At 36.4% G+C, this 22,806-nt stretch overlaps 2 protein-coding genes and 1 pseudogene across 3 annotated transcripts in view; 2 read left to right on the forward strand and 1 right to left on the reverse strand.

Annotated features, from left to right (window-relative positions):
- Positions 1-650: 650 nt before the first annotated feature.
- Positions 651-5,003, reverse strand: LOC107653560 (cell differentiation protein RCD1 homolog). Of its 2 annotated transcripts, XM_016440299.1 has the most exons (9): positions 4,819-5,003; positions 3,872-4,054; positions 2,627-2,742; positions 2,428-2,537; positions 2,238-2,347; positions 2,080-2,122; positions 1,939-1,994; positions 1,367-1,458; positions 651-1,170 (listed from the first exon to the last, which is right to left on the reverse strand). In XM_016440299.1, exons 1-9 carry the CDS (start codon positions 4,834-4,836, stop codon positions 1,002-1,004), a joined length of 897 nt encoding a protein of 298 aa, XP_016295785.1. In that variant the 5' UTR covers positions 4,837-5,003; the 3' UTR covers positions 651-1,001. The 2 variants fall into 2 exon arrangements, with proteins under 2 accessions (XP_016295785.1, XP_016295783.1); XM_016440297.1 differs by lacking the exon at positions 1,939-1,994 and having other exon boundaries at positions 2,024-2,122.
- Positions 5,004-6,162: 1,159 nt separating this feature from the next.
- On the forward strand, positions 6,163-14,855 carry LOC107653531 (formimidoyltransferase-cyclodeaminase-like; annotated as a pseudogene).
- Positions 14,856-19,988: 5,133 nt separating this feature from the next.
- LOC107653561 (growth/differentiation factor 8-like) overlaps positions 19,989-22,806 on the forward strand; it is a 4,998-nt gene continuing 2,180 nt past the window's right edge. The window contains exons 1-2 of the mRNA XM_016440300.1: positions 19,989-20,511; positions 21,468-21,835. Coding sequence (XP_016295786.1) covers positions 20,142-20,511; positions 21,468-21,835 — 738 coding nt within the window. The 5' untranslated portion in view covers positions 19,989-20,141. The remainder of the gene's footprint in view (positions 20,512-21,467; positions 21,836-22,806) is intronic.

Consider the following 22,806-nt stretch of genomic DNA (forward strand, 5'->3'; position numbering starts at 1 on the left):
AAACTCTAAATATTTTTAAATGCTTCTTTGTTGTCCCACACATTTAATTCAGCGAGTGCTATATAGCTGTCTCAGAACAAAAATTTATATATTATATAAACAAATATACTAATAACTTAGATTTATATAAAAGACAAAAATATTAAAATTTTTGTATATTTTTTACAGTAAATCAGATTTTTTTTGTCAAGTATATATTTATATATATATATATATAACTAAAAATCTGTGTAATATTACATATTATATATTAATATTACAATAATGATAATTATACAAGTTATATTTTCACACAATATATGTAGTGTAAATAATTGCATATTATAAATATTTTTACACTTAATTTAATTTAGTAAATATTATACTGTACTTATATATTACACGATATAATAACTTAATAAAATTGCACTTTTACACTAAATGTAATACCATTTGATATAAGTACAATATATTGAACAAACTGTTATTTATTATTAATATTAATATATTGAACAAACTATATCTTCTCACATCCTTAATTTCACTCACATAATTTCATAATGTCTATTCTATGGTCTTTAACTGTAATTTTAAATGAGCCTGAAATTTATTCCAGAGTAAAATATCCTACTTCCTCCTCATGACCAGAAAGGCAGCACAGCAGACGGCAATTTCACTTGACATTTACGATGGCATGACACGGTTTATTTAACAGCATTCAAAATTACACATTTTTGTGATGAAAAACACAGACAAAACAGTCTTTCAGTTCCTCTCGATTCCATCAAAAAGGCTTAGAGGAAAAAGAAACAAAGCCTAATAATGGATGAGACTGACTCTTCCTCAGTCCAGCAGAGTCTAAAGTCAATTGTTAATATCTTGAAACAAACCGTGAATGCTGAGCACCGTTTCTGAGCTTCTTGGCAAAAAAATATGAAGTGCCCTTGTATGTGAAACAGTCTGATGTGTTTAAGGTGTGGTGCTGGCCGTCCTGGAGGGTTTGGGATAAGTGTGAGTGTGTGTTACTGAGGAGGTAAGGGGATGCCGCGGGGGTCTGTGACCTGCCCTTCCTGTAGGTTTTTGACGAGCTGAGCGAGCCAGCGTTTGGTGGTGGAGTCGTCCTTTAACACTTGAGCAAACGTGGTGTCCTTCAGCTGGTCGGGCAGGCACTGACGCAGAGCTTCTCTCGCCCTGAGAGACACAAAATATGATTTATATTTAAATATGATGTCTGATCTTCTTTATTTTGATTGATCAATCACACTGAATTAAGAGCACAAACAGGATCCCTAATCTTTGCCAAACTGCAATATTTGTGCACCTCCTACAGGCCAACAATGAACAAGGAACTCCAAAAGCAGGGAAAATATTGGGAAAAAAAAAATACCTGGAGTTGTCAGAAAGTCGTAAATAACAGCGCACGACATGTTTCAGCAGGCGAGCCGAAGGCTCCTTCGACAACTGAAGAACCATCTTCCCCTGCAAGACAAAAAGCACAAAAAAAAGTAAACATGTAAAAATGGTTCATAGGTAAATCAGTTAAATCAATAAATGCAGTTACAAATCACTTTATAAATAAAAAAAATAATTGTTTTATTAATATTTGCATTCATTTAATTTTTTTGCATCATCAAATGCAAACTTTTTGACTGCACTTCCATTAATTCATCAGATTTAAATGAGAAAAAAAATTGTTTTATTAATATTTGCATTTATTAATTTTTTGTTTCATCAAATGCAAATTATTAGACTGTATTTTCATTACATAATTCACCAGGTTTCTGCAAAATGACACATTAATCGTTACATGTATATATCATCACTGTTATTACTTTTCCTTTTTTTTTTTCTTATATTTATTTTTTCAAGTGTCCAACATGGTTAGCTCTCAGTATATCAGTACCAAATGTCAATGAAGCATAATAAAAATGATGAATAAGATGAATAATAATGATTCACCAGTATCATGGCAACGTGTGAAAAGCGTTCGTAGGTCTGGCAGATATACGCAAGACCCGTGATAAGATGAATAATAATGATTCACCAGTATCATGGCAACATGTGAAAAGCGTTCGTAGGTCTGGCAGATATACGCAAGACCCGTGTCATCCAGGAGGATCTTCTGCAGTATAAATGTGGCCACCTGAAAGAAAAACACACGCTTAAAAAAATACACCTGCAAAATACATCCATCCTTCTGAATCCACTCATAAATAATACATGTTAGAAGGAATCTGGTGACATTTTAGTAAGCCAACCGTTTTGGAGAGCTCGCTGCCGGACTCCATGATGCGCAGACAGAGAGGAATGATTTCTGTGGTCAACAGGAAGTTGATCACCTCCTGCTCATCTGTTTTCACTAGTGCGCCTATCAGACAAACACATCTCAATACACTCTTTCTTACTAAGACGATTTTGATTGTTCTCTGTATTAGCTGGCTTTCTTACCGATAACACCCAGACTCGTGAGCCGCAGGTATTCGAAGGGTCGAGTTTTACTGACTGTGTGCAGGAAGGGATACAGAAACAGAGGGATGTGAGCTGCCAGGAAAGCAGAGCTGAGGATGAAAAACAGAAAAAGGGGGGGGTCAGTGTGGCACAAAATTAATAACTGTGTCATTTCCTGTGTGTACAGGAAGGGAGTTACCGTGTCTCTATGTGGGAGGCCACACACTGCAGCAGTGCTAAAGCGTTACACACTCGATTAGACTGATGTGCTGTCAGTGTCGGGGGGTTTATGGATGGGTAGATGTTCACAATCTCATTATTATTGTTAATATTATTATTTATTTTATGTATGTTTTATATATACATTTTCCTAATAATTGAATTAATGTGGATACAACTAATTTTAAATAATTATTTTACAGTCAAATGTTATTCATTTTCATCCAAATTTGTTTTTGATGATTTATGAATTCAAAAACCAGTTAAATCATTAAAAATGCAGGTATAAATCACTTTCTATATTAAAAATTACAATATCTTAAATAATTTTATTTTGCATCAACTGCTAAAGGTTATACTGTATTCTCACAACTCATTCATTTAGTTTTAAATAATTGTATAATTTTTTTAAATAATAATTTTCTTTAAATTGGCACATTCATTCATTAAAATGAAAATCATATGTATTATTTTTATTTTTAAATATCTGAATATTTTACTGTCAAATGTCATTCATTATCATTCAAAAGAAGATCTAATAAACTAGATTTACTTATAAACTGGAAAAAAAAGAAAAAAAAACTGAAATAAACCAGTTCAATCAAAAAGGTAGTTACAAATCACTTCATACTAGGGCTGCACGATAAATCGCATGCGATATTTAATGCGATATTTCTATTTTTGTATCATTGAGTGCAAAATGTTATACTCTATTTTCATTCCTTGCTAATTAACAGGTTTTAGTCATTTTTTATTTATTAATTTTACTGCCAAATGTCATTCATTCTCAATCAAAAATTTTGGGCTGAATTTCTAAATAAAAAAATTTGATAAATCAAGAAAAATGCAGTTACAAATTCCTTTTTTCCCATTTTTGAAATTTTCTGCAAAATAACACATTAATTCATTAGATGTAAATGTTAACAGTTTATTAAAATATATATTTTTTTGATTAACATTTTTACACAACTACAGATTTAGGTTTAGGCCAACACAGCTGTAATTATATTTAAGTTATATTTTAAAAACTTATAAAAATAAAAAAAGAATAAAATGCCAAAGGGTATAGACCTAAATTAAGTGTAGAATTAAATTTTTTTTTAACCAAGAATCTTTATTTTGTTGTGTCACACTAAAATATGCGTGTACATATATATAATATTGTTTGCTAACCAGGTCTCAGCTTATTGCGTGTTAAATTGAGCATGAAGTGATTTCTGCGCACCTGCAGGAGAGCCGCTATAGTACCGCAGGAGTGCCAGAGCATCGGGGCCAGATCTGTCACAGACTCCCTCTTCTTGCTGAGCTCCAGCAGGGCATTCTCACGCGTTTCAGGGCTGGAGAGCTCGTTGATCCATTGATAGATCTTGTCACGGTCCACCTGCGTCAGACCCGCCGTGGTTACAGTCTACAGGACAGAGATTACAGAGCTCGGCTTACAAAATCAAAATGAGAAAACAGACGAACATTAGAACCAATATTTATTAGAAAATCAAGCTTTATTTGCATTCACATTGTTGTTGTTTTGATTGTTATTACTAAAAATGCATCTTTTTGTGCATTTCCTTTAATAGAACCGAATAGAACGAATTGCAACGTTTATTTTATATACACTATTTCGTTTTTATAATTTAATCATTCTTACATAAACTTGTTACATTTTAATTACAGACTTGATTTCTTTAAATGTTTATTTTTTATGTCCCATATTTTCTATTTATGCACTTTGTTATAATCTTACATACAATGTTCTAAATAACCATTATTGACAAATTAAATTATTATTACTGGATAACAATGCAATATTTCAAGAAACCGCAACAAAAAAAGACAGACTACTGATATTCTGCATAAACCGTTTCATTAATATTATTATTAATAATAAAAGTATCAATCACACATTAATAACTAATGGCAGCGCATGTTTACAAACAGCACACGTGAAAAACTCAATAGACTCGTAATTTCCTAAGACTCTTATTTCAGACATAAGATACTCTAATAAACATATAAACTCACATTACGCAAGATACATAATCGTATCCTAATATAACGCAGCGTAGACGTTTTAATACATCACCATAGTGACTGACTGCATTAGTTTTAGCCGTTAGCTCCATCAGGCCTCAGCATAAACAATCGTAAAACGCCCAAAACCTTGCAAAATCTCACCGTTCCTGTAGCCAACATCCTCTCCCTACCACTTTATTGTGATCTCCAGAGCACAAGTGAGCTGTAGTTGTTAAAACAAAGAGGAAAAAAATCGGGTTTACATTAGCAAATAAGCTAAAAGAAAACAACCGCCTTCCGCTGCTGCTGCTTCTTCTTCTTCTTCTTCTTCTTCTACGGTTCTAATCTCTTCCGGTAGGTTTTTCTTCTTCGGCGTAAGTTTATGGAGAGTAATAAGGGATCTAGCGTTCACTGCTGCACCCAAGCGGACTCATTAATAAGCGGTTCATTAATAAAATTTACTGTAGTAATAATCAGTGTCGGGGAAAGTTACTTTTATAAGTAATGCATTACAATATTGCATTACTACCTAAAAAAAGTAACTAATTACTTAGTTACTTTTTATGGAAAGCAATGCGTTATATTACTTTTGCGTTACTTTCGCGTTACTTTTTAAATATAAGCAGCCAAGCAGGGCTTGATTGTTTTTAATATAAGAAGTTCTATTTATAGCAAATATAAAAGCCCTTTCACACCAAAAAGTGTAATGAATAAACCTCAGGCTGAAGCAAAAGTAAATTCACGTCTGTGAACACTCTTCAGCAATAAAAAAAACAATGAAGCACAATTGTTAGTTTATCTAAAATCATTTTTGCTTATTAGTATGGTTGAACTGGATCATCAAAGGTCAGCAGCAAAGATATTGGTTAATAAAATGGGATTAGATACATTTGTGTTATTTAACATATTTAATTATTGCAGGTTTGCTTCATATTCTGAGTTTGCATTTCACTGTTTTAATTCATTTTGATGAATACTAAATCTGTTTTTTTGTGAGTGGGATGAATTAGTTACCCCCAACACTGGTAATAATAATAATAATAACTGTATTATTAAAATAACAAAATAGAATTACTGTAATATTACTTAAAAGTTATAGAACGATAGATAGATGATTATATAGAACGATAGATAGCAAATAAAAAATATTATATTATATGATATTATTAAAATTAATATTATTATATTATCATTACAATTAAAAAACAATATTATTATTGTAATATTATTAAAATGATAGATTCATTTTACTGAATTTCACTGGCAAAAAGTTTCACAAAATTCACTAAAATTCAGATTTTCACTAAAATCATCAATGTCATCTTGCTTTAAATGTTAAAAATTAATTTAAGATTACAAATAAATTTAGTTTTTGTTGTATTATTTTAGAAAAGCATGCGAACACAGGCCACATAAGCAACTTTTTTTTTTTTACTTTACATTTCTCATTCTTGCATAATGTCAGTGTTACTTTGACAAGAGGGTATTTGTGTCCCATCCAAAAACATGGGGAATGGGGTAAAGTTGTCCTCCTCTTCCAGCTCTTTGGCCCCTGTCCGGATCATTTATTAACCAGAAATCACAGCCCGTTTTTTTGGGCATGATGCAACTGTTTGGGTGGTTTTCATTTATTCATTCATTTATTCATTCATTTCATTTTAGTCATTTATTAAACTGTCTGCCTTATCAATGTTATTTGTATTAGTTGCTACCAACTGAAAGACCAAATTTCATGTTCTTGCCCCAATTTTTAACCAAACCGTAGTCAGAAGCTGTTTTAAAAATGCCAATGTATTTGGACTTTTTGGGAGGGTTTCTCATCAAACATTGCTTAGACTTTGGCAAAACCTCCCAAAAAGTGGTTATCTGTAAATACAAGAGAGTTATTGCCAATTGACCTAAATCCAGTCCACAGGACAGGTTAATTATTCAAAAGATATGTTTGCCGATGCTTTATAGGTTCCACGTTTGGGAACCAGGGTAGTCAGTAGACAAGTGTGTGTGAGGAAAGTTTGTTCTTCTGTTTATTCAACAAAGCTGCAACACAGCTAATGCAACCACTTATTTTTCAATGCAAAAGAAAGCTATTTCCTGTGAATGTGCTAGTCTTCCGATTCATTTGCCACTATGTCAATTAATTAGAAGAATAACAAAGTGCAGTAACAGTAAAATTTGCTCTACAAATAACTGTTTACGATTATGCTACTAATTAAAATACTATAACAAGTACCATGGCAAACATAACATACTGATTGTGTACAACCAAAATAAATGGAAGGGAATGCCACCGGAAGTGTCGCACATTCAAGTTACAAATGGCCGCACCGATTTTACTTTCAAAAAAATCTAACGCGACCAGTGTAGATTAATAACAGAACGAAAGAACTCTTATGAATCAAAAACATGCAACGAAAAAATTGTATTCCGATTTCCGATTGAATCACTCTGAGTTGGTTCGATTCATAAGAGTTCTTACTTAATCAAAAACATGCAGACCACAGTTTAGCCCAATTACAGTGTGAATAATGACTCGATTCGGTTCTTTTTGTGAATTAAAAAGAGTAAACGGAAGATTGTGTAGTCCGATTACTGAACGAATGATTCGTGTGTGCCGGTTCTTTTTAGTGAATCAAGTAGCAACCATTCCGATTTCCGAACGAATCACTAATGATCTGATCGTTTAAATTCACAGCACGACCAGTATAGTCAGATTCCTGAACGACTCTAATGAGTTGATTCTTTTAACTGAATCAAAAACAAACAGCGCTACCAGTGTATCCTGATTCAGTACGAATAACTTGTATTGAATTAGTTATTTTTTTATATACAAAATCACCGATTCCCGGACGAATCCGCCTGTTCTTTGTAGTGAATCAAACAGCGCAACCGTTGTAATCAGTTTCCCGAATGAATCACTATAATGAGTCGGTTCTTCTTAATTCACTGTATGACCAACGTAGTTCGGTTTCTGAGGGAATGAGTCGAGTCGGTTCATTTAATCGGTTAAATTTCTGACATTTAGTCGGTTCATGAATCAAACACTTAGCTTTTGGCTACAGTAACTGTGAGATCACCAGATTAAAGCTTTTTTTATATATAAAATTATTTTATGAAATAAATGATCATTTAGTAGGCCTATTGTTGTTTATAAATTAAGGCCAAGGAAATGATAAAAAATGCCAAAAGACTGTGAAAATGCATTAAAAGTCAGTGTAAACACCTTTTGCATTAATTGTTTTGGAATGTATTTTTTCTGAAATTTTCTCAAGCGAATCAATCGCATTTCTTTTTACAAAAATAACCTGCACACTTCAGAAAATGAAAAAAGTAATTAAACTATGCATTTATATTTATTTATAATAATACACAAAGTAACATTACAATTTACAAATGTCAATTATTATAAATTTTTTGATCCAGCATAAGATGATATACAATTTTTGAGTGCTTTGCAATATTTTGACTAATATATAATATCCAGGTCATTGACGCAATACCAGTGTTGCCAATTTAGCTACTTTGTAGCTAGATTTAGCGACTTCCCCGCCCCTTTTGAGACTTTTTTCAAAAGTTTAGGGACAAATATAGCAACTGCTTGGACAAACCTTATCTAAGTTCTCATCTTGCCCACTGATCTACGTTCATCTTTATATAGATCAGTAAATTTGCCATTGTGATGTCATCTAGTGACATTTAGCTACCAGTTTTAGCTACTTTCAATTGAAAGCAGTTGGCAACACTGGCAATAGCTGATGCCATGTCTGCCACAGAGGGCTGCAGTTTGCTGGACGTCAACCCAGGGTCTTCAACAAACAGGACAGTGTACGCTTTTGTGGGCCCACCCGCGGCTGTCATCGAGGGGGTGCTGAACGCTGGCCGCGTCGCGTTTAAACTCATAGACATGACCAAACACTCAGGTACAGCTGTGGAGGCAGTAGCAGAAGTAGACATATTATTCATCTTGACATGACTTTAGTTTAGTAAACATGATGTTTTTGAACAGGTGAACACCCTCGGACGGGTGCGATGGATGTGTGTCCCTTCATACTGGTGCAGAACGTCAGCATGGAGGAGTCAGTGTGTACAGTGTGCCAATGAATTTGGCCAGAGATTATCAGCAGAGGCGGACAAAGTACTCAACTCTATTACTTGAGTGAAAGTACAGATACTGCTGGTCAAATATTACTCCATTACAAGTAAAAGTTGTAAAGACAGGTTTTTACTTAAGTAAAAGTACAGAAGTACTTGCTTTTAAAAGTACTTAAGTACCAAAAGTAAATTTCCTTTTTTATGTCAATGTTTTATTGTTGTACGTAATACTTGCAATACTTCTGAAGCAACTTAGAATACATTACACCTACTGAATACAGTACAGTGAACCCAGAAAAAATAATACTCAAGTAAAGTACAGATACTCAAAAAGTGTACTTAAGTATAATACTCAAGTAAATGTACTTAGTTACTGTCCGCCTCTGATTATCAGACATGCTGAATGTGCCATGTGTGTTTGTACGAGCAAAGGTCATGCCGTTTGTTGGCTGAATCATTTGAGAATCGCTTCAGTTTTGACCTCCACTCTCCTTTCTTCGTTGTCTTGGTCTTGTAGTCTATCTCTACTATGGTGAGGCGGCTAGAAAAGAGAGCAGAAGGTCACTTCTCTCCATCCGTGCAGGGAATACGAAGCATTACCGGAAAAGGTAAGAACTCATCTAGACCTCAATTCTGTTCACTTAGACCAGGGGTAGGCAAGTTCGGTCCTAGAGAGATCCTGCAGAGTTCAGCTCCAACCCTGAAAAAAAAACTCACCTGCCTATAGCCTTAGTAATCCTGAAGACATTGATTAGCTTGTTCAGGTGTGTTTGATTAGGGTTGGAGCTGAACTCTGCAGGACTGCGGCTCTCTAGGACCGAACTTGCCTACCCCTGACTTAGACCTTTGTAGACCTCAAATCCATGACCATTTTTCAATCTTCTTAAGGCCTGTTCACACAACAAATGTTAACTATTTTAGCGTCCACACTAGCATACAATAACTTTCTGTTTATTGAAACAATGCACTGCAGTGTCACTTTAAATGCTTTAAATGCATTATTTTGTTAGTTACTTCAAAAAAAGTAGTCTGATTACGTAACCCGTGTTATTTGTAATGCGTTACCCCCAACACTGCATTATAGTGCATATTTCGAGCATCTGTTTTTGCACATGCTATCAAATTGAGTATAGTTTGTGCAGTTTTGCATATGGCGATACGTTTACACTTGTGTTTGCGTCAAACTGGACAGGGTTGAAACTTTCTAGTGTGTTATATAGTTTGAAAGGCTACGTGTTTTGGCAGTATGCTAAGCATAAACGTCAAAACTAAAGTATACTTAAGTATACGCTTTAATTTAAACGAGTACAAAGAGATTTTTAAATGCTCAAAACTTCTGGACTGAAGTAGTGCAGACACTGGTCAAGGATGAGACTTTCTAGTGCACAGGTGTCGTTCGGCTGTTTTCACACGTTTTTATATTCGGCTGTAAGCATACACTAAATGTTCACGTGGTGAATTAATTTTTTTAAATTAATCATTTTAAATTAATCATAACTAACATCTCTCTTCCTTGCAGGTTTAACATTTGTCTTTCCCTTGTAGACCTAACATTTGTATGCTTTTTAAGAAAAATATTTGTTCCAACCAAGTGTGCCGCACACGACCTGAAAAGTGAAGCCAAAATATTTTGGTCGCCATCTGGTGGCTGGCTGCAGTACAGGTCATGTCGTGAGCCATAATAAATAATCAAATTACACCTCAAATAAATTTTTCCCAAAGATGGTTTCCGTTATTTTAGGTAGTTCTTGTCACACTAATGTATGTCCAAGTGTTCGTTTTTCTAATAGGTTTGCTTTTAGTTAGTTAGTTATTTGATGCTATAAAATCAGGTGTGGTGTAATGATTGTGAGCTTGCGCCTGGGTCGTGGGAGATTGGGAGGGACTTTGATACCGCAGCTCCACTTCACGATCACTACTGTGCAGACTCGGGCTCCAAATGAATCACTACTGCGCAGACTCGGGCTCCAAATGAATCACTACTGCGCAGACTCGGGCTCCAAATAAATCACTACTGCGCAGACTCGGGCTCCAAATTAATCACTACTGCGCAGATTCTGGCTCCAAATGAATCACTACTGTGCAGACTCTGGCTCCAAATGAATCACTACAGCGCAGACTCAGCTACAAATGAATCACTACTGCGCAGACTCGGCTACAAATGAATCACTATTGCGCAGACCCAAGCTCCAAATTAATCACTACTGCACAGACTCGGCTCCAAATTACATTTATTTCGTAAGATGACAGCAGCGATACTGGGATGTTTTGGCTTTACTTTTCTATAGTGGAAGGAAGTGGAGACGCGTCGTCGTCCATATTTTTTTTTACAGTCTATGGTTTCAACACTTCAGTTAGTGTGCAGCAATAACGGCTGCATATGGACCAGACAGCTAGATGTCTGACTGAAAATAATAATAACCATAATAACTCATGACTTGAGTAAGAAGCTGAGGTAATCAAAAAACAAATTTGCTTTTCCAGTAACAGAGGGGGAGGGGGTGCTGAATTGCCATATAAAAAGAACTAATCATATTTGAGGAAAATTATGTCAGATGTGTCAGATCATGTTACCTTCGCCATGTATGTATTCTATATAAACTGTTGTATCCTTTTTGCTGGGGGATTCTCTGTGATTCTCTGTAATTAAAGCATATTCAAAGGCATCATCTGGAATCTGTCTGGTTACTGCTATGCAGCACTAGATTTCTTAGTCCCAAGTGATAGGGCTCATATGGGGTCGAGACATCGTCTGACTCAGAGTGAGACTCTTAGGTGTTGGGTAACTGTAATTCTTTACTGAATTGGTTAAACTGGTTCTCCAGTGCGGTCAGAGCTATTGCAATTGTGGTCAGAGAAGTCACCTGAGGATAATTTTATGGTGTCGGAAACACCAGGTTTAACATAAGTCAGGTGCATAGGGGAATTTCTACCACAGCATCAAAAGTGAAGTATAGTTTGGGCACACTTTCTCAATTGGATGTATGCATATGCTAAGCTTTCGCAGCAAAACTTTTAGACTTCATAACATGGGTTCTAAATTCTGAGGAACAGTACTGTTTTACATGCCATGTACGTGTAAACACCTTAAATGAAATTAAATGTGCTTTATTTTTTTGACCTTTTGTTTTCTTTCCCCCAGTTAAAAAAAAGAGCGAATGGACCCCTGAATACGGCCCCGCCACCTTCGTCCCTTCTTGGGGCGCCACAGTCACCGGCGCCAGAAAGTTTCTCATCGCCTACAACGTGAACCTTCTGAGCACAAAGGAACATGCTCACAGAATCGCACTGGATATTAGAGAACAGGGCCGTGGGAAAGATCAGATATGTCTGTGTGTGATGACACTGTGTTGGTCTAGGTTTTCAGTGTGCGTCAAATCTCGAACTTGAGAATAATTGTACGTATCACTTCCCTGAGGTTTTGCTTATGTTCTTGTTCCTGTTAATTCTCTAAATGTTCCTCCTGCAGCCTGGGCTTCTGAGAAAGGTTCAGGGAATTGGATGGTACCTGGAAGAGGCCAACCTGGCTCAGGTGTCCACCAACATCCTGGACTTTGAGGTGATGCCCGTGCACATGGTGTATGAGGAGATCTGTAAAGACGCCAGGGTGAGTTCGCTTTCAAACCTGAACCGGAAACTGAATCAGAATCACTTGAAATTGAATCAGAAGTGAATCAGATTTGTGTTCGTTCTACCTGTCCAGGATTTGAACCTTCCAGTGGTGGGGTCTCAGATAGTCGGTCTGATTCCTCTGAAGGCGATGCTGGACTGTGCTGACTTCTACATCCAAAAAGAAAAGCTCTTCATTGTGGAAGAGGAACACAAAATCCGACTAGTGGGTTAAAATTAGCATGGTCACACATTCAACACAGCAGAAAATCAGTGGTCTTATTTCATTCCTCTTTTATTATTCTATCAGGTTATCAGCAAATTAAGACTCGACTCCTCGGGGCCATTTGTTCCAAAGGAGAGAATCATAGCGTAAGACCCAAGATACATATAGATAAAATAATGTACATTATATTTCTGATTGGCTTCTTGATGTCTAACAGAAGGACTGTATCTGATTGGTTGATGCTGAGTTTAGGTATATGGTATGGGTGACAATGGCCGGCTTGCGTCTCTGTCTCTACAGAAGTTTGTCCACGGTGTTGGGGCCAGAACAGCGGCTCCTGGTGGAGGGTCCGTTTCTGCTGCAATCGCTGCTATGGTAATCATGAATATTTTAATTTATAAAATATGTGACCCTGGAGCACAAAACCAGTCTTAAGTCGCTTGGGTATATTTGTAGCAATAGCGCAGCTCTGGGCTGCATGGTCGGTCAGATGACGTACGGGAAGAGACAGTTTGAGTCTCAGGATGCAGAGATGAGGAAACTAATCCCTCCATTTCATGAAGCCATGAATGACTCATTATTAAAAGTGGATGCTGATTCAATGGCCTTTAACAGCTACATGATACAAGACCAAACACAAACAGTGGTTTTAAAAGTATTTGGACACTTTAAAATGTATGAATGAATTTGCCAGTATAAATATGCCACTTGTGTAATAAAAGTGCTGTAAAATATGTCTAGATGACAATAAGTTGTCATGCACAAAATATTTGATAACTGTTTTCTTGCGTTTCCTTCATTAGGCTGCTCTGAAATTGCCCAAAGGCACACCTGATGAAATCAAAAGGTACGGTTCATCACTTCTGTGAAGTTTAAACAAACAAACAAACTCATCCTTCCAATCCATCAAACTAGAGACAATACATGTCACCGGGAAAAATAAGGAACATTCTGTATCATGTTAAACCAGTTTGAGCATTTGATTGATGTAAAAAAACATGTCATTCACCACAAAAAGAAACAGGAAAGACTAGGCACATATTTGCAGAGAGGAGCCTGACTGATTTAACTAACGTTACACAAGCATTCAACTTGCATTTAACTGCCAAAGTAAATTCTCTTTGTGGAAATGTAGTTATAGAATGCAAATTACAACCACACTGGCAAAAACCCATAAACATGGCACAGTAGCTATGACAACCTTTCAAATGTTTCAAACCCTTTATATGGCTACAGTTATTTTAAATTGGGACTGACTGAATGTTTTTCTTTGACTGTAAAGAAGGGAGGAAGCCATGCAGGAGGGTTTGAAGGTGGCGCTGGGCGTCCCTCTGTCTCTGGCAGAGATAATAAACAAACTGTGGCCTGCTCTCAAAGAAATGGTGAAATATGGAAATGTGGCGTGAAAATCAGACATTCAGGTGAGACCGGACTATATAACACAATTTTATTAAAATTTTAATTAAGTTATATAATTATGTAACTGTATAGATATTTGTATTGTAAATCATCGTAATGTAATACAGTATATATATTTACAATGTATTTATTATCTTTTAGATTTTTAAAAAATATGTAATATTTTATATATAAATGCTTGTGATGACACAAGATGAAAATACATCTTTTCAAGCAAAGCACTTTCCAAGAGTAAAATGCTGATTTTGCATTTGGAAAAATGACAGATAACATGACTTTGAAGGTCAAAAATAAGCTGATGTCCACACGTTTTTTTTGTGCATTTAATAACCACACTTTAAGTGATACGAATCTTTTTTTTTAGGAACTCAAATGTCAGAGCCAATTGGAATTGGTTCCTGGTGATCATGGTAGTTTTTGTGGTTTGTTGATTTTCAGACTGTAGCAAAAGTGTCTGTGCTGTTAAAGAATGCCAGAGAGAATGCTAACATAGTGCTGGAGATGGCCGACCAGAGGAAATTATCTAGACTGTATTAACTCACACCAAATCAAATAAAGACACACTGATGTGCTATAAAACTCTCTGGTGTATGGCGCATAGACTTCATTGTAAGTGCATTAACTGAAATGCATTTCGCATTTATTTATACCCACTATACAAGCATGGATAACTAAACTAAGCTAAAATACAAGCAAGGATAACTAAACATTGTGCAGCTTGTCAAGGAGAGATTTTGGCAAAAACGGGCAAAAAAAATCCCTTATTGAAGGTGGGCACAGAATAACATAGACTTGAGGATGTACTATTTTGACATAAGCAAACAACCAGAAGACTATAGCAACAACTTTTCAGCGCACTGGCAACCACCCAAAAAATCTTATCATAATAGGAGCAAGGTTTGCACAGACAAGCATCACTCATATTTTCATTAGGCAATGTAGAAATACCCTTCTTGCCACTTCCAAAGAACTAATTTACAGTGAGTGGCAATGTAGTTATGAAATAATTGCAATTGCAAAACACTTTTTAGGTATGCAAAAGAGCCTGACATTTTTCATTAATTAAACCTGAGAGCTGTGGTTTGTGCGGTCATATTTTGAATAATCAGACTCACCCAGTGTCTCATAGTTATAATGATTGTAAACACACTAGGCTGTTTTGAGGTTATAACCCATATATATACCCATATATCTCGGTTGAGTGTTATCTTTGTGTTTGTTCTGAAATAACTTGATAATCCACCAAAGGCCACCCTCAATATCTCACTTCCTGTGTCCTTGCCTAGCTGTCATCTGTTGTTATTTATGCATTTATTAAAGCCGCACTGCTGGAAAAGAGAGAGAGAGCAGTGACATCTGTATCTGCAGATGCTACAGAACAGCTGTAGCAATACTGTCCTCAGTCATTATTTTTGCATATTCCAAAGTCAACGCATACTAATGTTACAAGCTATAACTGCGGTCTAAAATGTAAGAAAACCCATTCACCAATATAAACAAGGTGGTGTTTCCTTATGCACCCATTTTCAGGTGTTTATACAGAAAATATTTTGTATAAAACACTAAATAGACACTATATATGCTTGTATAGACACTAAAAACTTCTCAGAACAACCCAGCAACTACCCAAGCTATAGTATGACAACATGCTAAAAAAGAACACTCAGAACACCCACTCAATTGACCCTTCGCATGGAGCTTGATTGACAGGCGATCTGACAAATCCTAAAGATGAATCTGCCATTTTTGTCTGACAAACAAACCAGACAGGAAAGTAGATTAACGTCTTGAAAAATGGTGTGTATTGACATCTTTCCACGGTTGAAACAAGATACCGTCTGATGTTCATTCATGTTTATTTTGTGCTATAAAGAGAGAGAGATGATCGGTTCATGCTCTTTGCTCCACGATGTATTTTTCATTACGTAAGAACATGGTGTGTGGTATGAGTGCACCATGGCTTGTCAGACATAGCAACAGTAAGGGGGGTGGGTCTTTGTGAAGGGTCAGTTGTATTGCAGCAAGCTAAAAACACTCAGAAACCCCTAGAAACCACCCAGAACCATGTTATCATCCATATAGCAACACTTTCAAAACTTTCAAAACAACCTAGCAACTATCCATAACATGCAAGCAACAACATAAGGGCATTTGAAAAAGAATATTTAATTGTATTAGCAACAAACTAAAATCACTAAGGAACCCCTAGCAACAACATAGCAACCACCTATCAACCATATACCAACACTTTAAAAACCTTTCAGAACAACCTAGCAACCCAACTCTAACACTATATAACAGTCACATATATACTTTGTTTTGGAATATCAAATATTTTTATTATAATACAAATTTTATCTTTTTTAATTTATATTATTTTATTTATATCTGTAAAATTATCAGAATGTATAAGAATATAAAATACAATTTTTTTAATATTATGTATATTCTAAAAATCTATAAAATTCAAAATTAATAAAAAATGATCATACTGATAAATTGTATATGTATATATATATATATACACACACACACACACACACACACAGTAAGGGGGGTGGGTCTTTGTGAAGGGTCAGTTGTATTGCAGCAAGCTAAAAACACTCAGAAACCCCTAGAAACCACCCAGAACCATGTTATCATCCATATAGCAACACTTTCAAAACTTTCAAAACAACCTAGCAACTATCCATAACATGCAAGCAACAACATAAGGGCATTTGAAAAAGAATATTTAATTGTATTAGCAACAAACTAAAATCACTAAGGAACCCCTAGCAACAACATAGCAACCACCTATCAACCATATACCAACACTTTAAAAACCTTTCAGAACAACCTAGCAACCCAACTCTAACACTATATAACACTAACTATAACACCTAAGCACCAATGTGACAACATCCAAAAAAGAACACTTAGAACGCACTAGCAATTACATAGCAACAAGCTAAAATTCACTCTACCAGCCTCATGGAAATCACCAAGAAATTCTATCAAACCACAACACTGTTGAAACCTTCCAGAACAACCCAACAACTAACCTAGCAACCACCCTAGCAAATACCCATAACACCCCAGGCACAACATCATGATATGCTAAAAAGAACAACCACCTAGAAACGCCATAGAGCAACACTTAAAAAAACCCTCAGAACAACCTACCCATAACACACACACACACACACACACACACACACACACACACATATATTTACAATGTATTTATTATCTTTTAGATTTTTAAAAAATATGTAATATTTTATATATAAATGCTTGTGATGACACAAGATGAAAATACATCTTTTCAAGCAAAGCACTTTCCAAGAGTAAAATGCTGATTTTGCATTTGGAAAAATGACAGATAACATGACTTTGAAGGTCAAAAATAAGCTGATGTCCACACGTTTTTTTTGTGCATTTAATAACCACACTTTAAGTGATACGAATCTTTTTTTTTAGGAACTCAAATGTCAGAGCCAATTGGAATTGGTTCCTGGTGATCATGGTAGTTTTTGTGGTTTGTTGATTTTCAGACTGTAGCAAAAGTGTCTGTGCTGTTAAAGAATGCCAGAGAGAATGCTAACATAGTGCTGGAGATGGCCGACCAGAGGAAATTATCTAGACTGTATTAACTCACACCAAATCAAATAAAGACACACTGATGTGCTATAAAACTCTCTGGTGTATGGCGCATAGACTTCATTGTAAGTGCATTAACTGAAATGCATTTCGCATTTATTTATACCCACTATACAAGCATGGATAACTAAACTAAGCTAAAATACAAGCAAGGATAACTAAACATTGTGCAGCTTGTCAAGGAGAGATTTTGGCAAAAACGGGCAAAAAAAATCCCTTATTGAAGGTGGGCACAGAATAACATAGACTTGAGGATGTACTATTTTGACATAAGCAAACAACCAGAAGACTATAGCAACAACTTTTCAGCGCACTGGCAACCACCCAAAAAATCTTATCATAATAGGAGCAAGGTTTGCACAGACAAGCATCACTCATATTTTCATTAGGCAATGTAGAAATACCCTTCTTGCCACTTCCAAAGAACTAATTTACAGTGAGTGGCAATGTAGTTATGAAATAATTGCAATTGCAAAACACTTTTTAGGTATGCAAAAGAGCCTGACATTTTTCATTAATTAAACCTGAGAGCTGTGGTTTGTGCGGTCATATTTTGAATAATCAGACTCACCCAGTGTCTCATAGTTATAATGATTGTAAACACACTAGGCTGTTTTGAGGTTATAACCCATATATATACCCATATATCTCGGTTGAGTGTTATCTTTGTGTTTGTTCTGAAATAACTTGATAATCCACCAAAGGCCACCCTCAATATCTCACTTCCTGTGTCCTTGCCTAGCTGTCATCTGTTGTTATTTATGCATTTATTAAAGCCGCACTGCTGGAAAAGAGAGAGAGAGCAGTGACATCTGTATCTGCAGATGCTACAGAACAGCTGTAGCAATACTGTCCTCAGTCATTATTTTTGCATATTCCAAAGTCAACGCATACTAATGTTACAAGCTATAACTGCGGTCTAAAATGTAAGAAAACCCATTCACCAATATAAACAAGGTGGTGTTTCCTTATGCACCCATTTTCAGGTGTTTATACAGAAAATATTTTGTATAAAACACTAAATAGACACTATATATGCTTGTATAGACACTAAAAACTTCTCAGAACAACCCAGCAACTACCCAAGCTATAGTATGACAACATGCTAAAAAAGAACACTCAGAACACCCACTCAATTGACCCTTCGCATGGAGCTTGATTGACAGGCGATCTGACAAATCCTAAAGATGAATCTGCCATTTTTGTCTGACAAACAAACCAGACAGGAAAGTAGATTAACGTCTTGAAAAATGGTGTGTATTGACATCTTTCCACGGTTGAAACAAGATACCGTCTGATGTTCATTCATGTTTATTTTGTGCTATAAAGAGAGAGAGATGATCGGTTCATGCTCTTTGCTCCACGATGTATTTTTCATTACGTAAGAACATGGTGTGTGGTATGAGTGCACCATGGCTTGTCAGACATAGCAACAGTAAGGGGGGTGGGTCTTTGTGAAGGGTCAGTTGTATTGCAGCAAGCTAAAAACACTCAGAAACCCCTAGAAACCACCCAGAACCATGTTATCATCCATATAGCAACACTTTCAAAACTTTCAAAACAACCTAGCAACTATCCATAACATGCAAGCAACAACATAAGGGCATTTGAAAAAGAATATTTAATTGTATTAGCAACAAACTAAAATCACTAAGGAACCCCTAGCAACAACATAGCAACCACCTATCAACCATATACCAACACTTTAAAAACCTTTCAGAACAACCTAGCAACCCAACTCTAACACTATATAACACTAACTATAACACCTAAGCACCAATGTGACAACATCCAAAAAAGAACACTTAGAACGCACTAGCAATTACATAGCAACAAGCTAAAATTCACTCTACCAGCCTCATGGAAATCACCAAGAAATTCTATCAAACCACAACACTGTTGAAACCTTCCAGAACAACCCAACAACTAACCTAGCAACCACCCTAGCAAATACCCATAACACCCCAGGCACAACATCATGATATGCTAAAAAGAACAACCACCTAGAAACGCCATAGAGCAACACTTAAAAAAACCCTCAGAACAACCTACCCATAACACACACACACACACACACACACACACACACACACACACAAAAGGAAGTACTCCGGAAGTACTTAAAAACATCTGAATGGCTGCACACTTGGGTGCATCATAATTGAGTCAATCATCAATCAGCATAATGAAATTCATATGATATTTTAAGGCATTTGTGTTAGAAATTCATGGTATGTCCAACAAAATAGGCAGTCCCTGAAAATCCTCAAATCAAAACTTGCTTTTAGAATTTACCCAAAGAGCAAAAAGTCTCTGTGCTGTCTCATCTGGACTTGTGCTTCTCAATCCCACCAATCATATGATATCTAACAGCAGGGAATCTTAAGTATAAAACTGCCTGAGAGGCTGAACATCTGTCCAGTGCTGTTTGGAGAGAGTTGTTGTACAGGTGCCGTCCATTCCCAAATGTGTAAACGTCTACAAAGACACATCAGGAAACATGTTTATCCTTCTTTATCTGAGCTTTTGGAGTGTGTTGGGGTCACACAGTCAGACCCTGAGTGCAAGAACAACAGCTACAACAATAACATCACGAGCATTTGTGACGCCTGGAGACGACAACGGCCAGTGCACAACCTGTCAGTTTAGACAGCAGAGTAAACTCATGCGCCTGCACTCCATTAAGTCTCAGATTTTGAGCATCCTGCGTCTAGAACAGGTTCCAAACATCAGCAGAGACACGGTCAAGCTACTCTTACCCAAAGCACCTCCACTGCAGGAGCTCCTGGACCAATATGATCAAAATGGAGGCATTAGTGAGGATGAGGAACAAGGCAGCAGTGAAACCATCATTACCATGGCCACAGAACGTAAGTACAGCAATGTTCTGTATTATATAGTCACCACAAAATTATTCAGACACTTTAGTCACACTTAAAATGTATGTCAAGTTACTTCTGAGAAACATCTAGCATCATTTGCAGATGCTACTTAGTTCGTTATGTTGTTATTGAATGCAAAGAAATTAATACTTTTTAAAGTGTGGCTTTAATGTCCAAATACATTTGGGGGCCATTGTATTATCTGAAAGGGCTGACTATGAACCGAATATGGTTCATTCATTCTGTTGTTGTTGGAAGCCGACCAAAGGCAACAGACCTTGTTTTATGCAAAGCTGTGCACCAAGAGAACAACATACAAAGCACATTTGGCCTACGAAAACAAGGCCTATTTTCAACATTTTTCAATGGAAACCTTAGATTCTGCCAAAAATACAGTAGTTGCTCTATTAATGCTATGTCAATAAAATGGTGGTGATTGGCATTTTCCACCAGTGTCAGCAGAAAAAGAAAGATTCATAAATGCTCTTGCACTCTTTTATACACTCTTTAATACAATTTTAAAGTTGTATTAATAACCCCAGCAACTATATGATTTTGGCATAAACCTTTGCAAGGATGGGCAACTCCGCCCCTGGAAGGCCACTGTCCCGTAGATTTTTGTTCCAAACATAATAATAAAACATACCAGCCTGGAATTTTCATGTAAATCTAAAATCTGCGGGACAGTGGTCCCAGGGGCAACTTTGTACCTTAGGGACAACTTTGTACCTTATCTACCGCTGAAAGGTGCATATTAGTACCTTAGAGCAGTAATATGTACCCTTACTACTATGTTAACCCATAAGCTGATAAGTTGTCCCTTTAAGGGTACTGGCCCGGTAACAAGCTGTTGTACCCATAAAGGTATAATTTTTGTACATTTTTTTCTGAGAGTGTAAGGTGAAAAAGGTGTACATGGTCTTAGTAAACTTAATTCCTTGCAGCTCAAGCAATCACTCAGTCTGAGGGAATGCCGAAGTGTTGCATGTTCTCACTGAGCCCAAAGATTATGCCTAACAGCATCCTCAAGGCCCTGCTCTGGATCTACCTCCGACCAGTAGAGGAGCCAACCACAGTCTTTATCCAGATATCTCACCTTAAGTCTTTGTCTGAAGGGAACAACCACTCAAGAATACGTGCACAAAAAATTGATGTGAACGCCCGGACAAACTCCTGGCAGCACATCGACATGAAGCAGCTATTGCAGTTGTGGCTCAAACAGCCTGAGAGTAACTTTGGGATAGAAATCAAGGCCTTTGATGCAAATGGAAACGATCTGGCTGTGACCTCCGCAGAATCTGGAGAAGGACTGGTAAGTCGGTGCGTGCAGTGGTACTTATGCTTCTTTGGGAAACCAGGAGTTATATTGGTTTGCTTGTCAAATGCTGGACTAACTTTAATTAACTGATCTGCCAAAGGTTTATGAAAGTGTACATCAGGGTTGTCCAGTCCTGTTCCTGGAGGTCTACCTTCCTGTAAAGTCCAGCTCCAACCCCAAATAATTAAAATCTTCAGGAGCACTTGATAATTACAGGTGGTGTTTGATCAGTGTTGGAACTGAACTCTGCAGGTAGGTAGATCTCCAGGAACAGGATTGGGCACCCCTGGTGTACCTAGTCTTACCTTACAGAGTAGTCTAATGCAGTGGTTTCCAACCCTGTTCCTATATGCCCACCAGCACTGCACATTTTGCATATCTCCTTTGTCTGACACACCGATTTCAGGTCTTGGAGTCTCTACCAACAAGTTGATGACCTGAATCACGTGTGTTTGAATAAGGAGACATGCAAAATGTGCATTGCCGAGGGGCCACAGGTCTAGTGCAGTGTTTCCCAACCTTTTTTTAGTCGTGGCACCCTTTGGAAATTTTAACAAACTTGTGGCACCCTACAAAATTAATTTTGTCACAATATTTGAATTTCTAACTTCGATATGATAATTTGAAAAGTATAGATATTCGGTACAACAGGGAAGAACTGCAGAATATAATGTCATACAGATATTTTTAATATTATTAAAAAATGTTGTCCATCAATGGTGGCAATCAGTAGGCTAATTTCTAATGAAGAGACCAATTTATATGACAGATTTTAATGTACGCTTTTATACATAGCCTATGTAAACATTATTTAATTACCATTATAACTAGCTATCTCACAAATTTTTGCTCACTCAGTGTTTTATTTATTTTACAGTGGGGTAATTTTGGTGCAGTAGCACAAGATAGCTTGATTTCAAGCTTTGAATTGAATAAAAAATGACAAGTAAGCAGTCAGTAATAAA

The sequence above is a fragment of the Sinocyclocheilus anshuiensis genome, unplaced genomic scaffold, assembly GCF_001515605.1.
Source record: "Sinocyclocheilus anshuiensis isolate Anshui unplaced genomic scaffold, SAMN03320099.WGS_v1.1 scaffold1079, whole genome shotgun sequence".
In the NCBI taxonomy this organism is placed as follows: Eukaryota; Metazoa; Chordata; class Actinopteri; order Cypriniformes; family Cyprinidae; genus Sinocyclocheilus; species Sinocyclocheilus anshuiensis.

What these genes read in the sequence shown, in the direction of transcription:
- LOC107653560 (XM_016440299.1), bottom strand. An exon ending in CTATAGCGGCTCTCCTGCAG is followed by an intron (nt 2,743 to 3,871) that starts GTGCGCAGAAAT and finishes AACAATAATAAT; the next exon opens with GAGATTGTGAACATCTACCC. An exon ending in CACACGTTGCCATGATACTG is followed by an intron (nt 1,459 to 1,938) that starts GTGAATCATTAT and finishes TTTGTCTTGCAG; the next exon opens with GGGAAGATGGTTCTTCAGTT.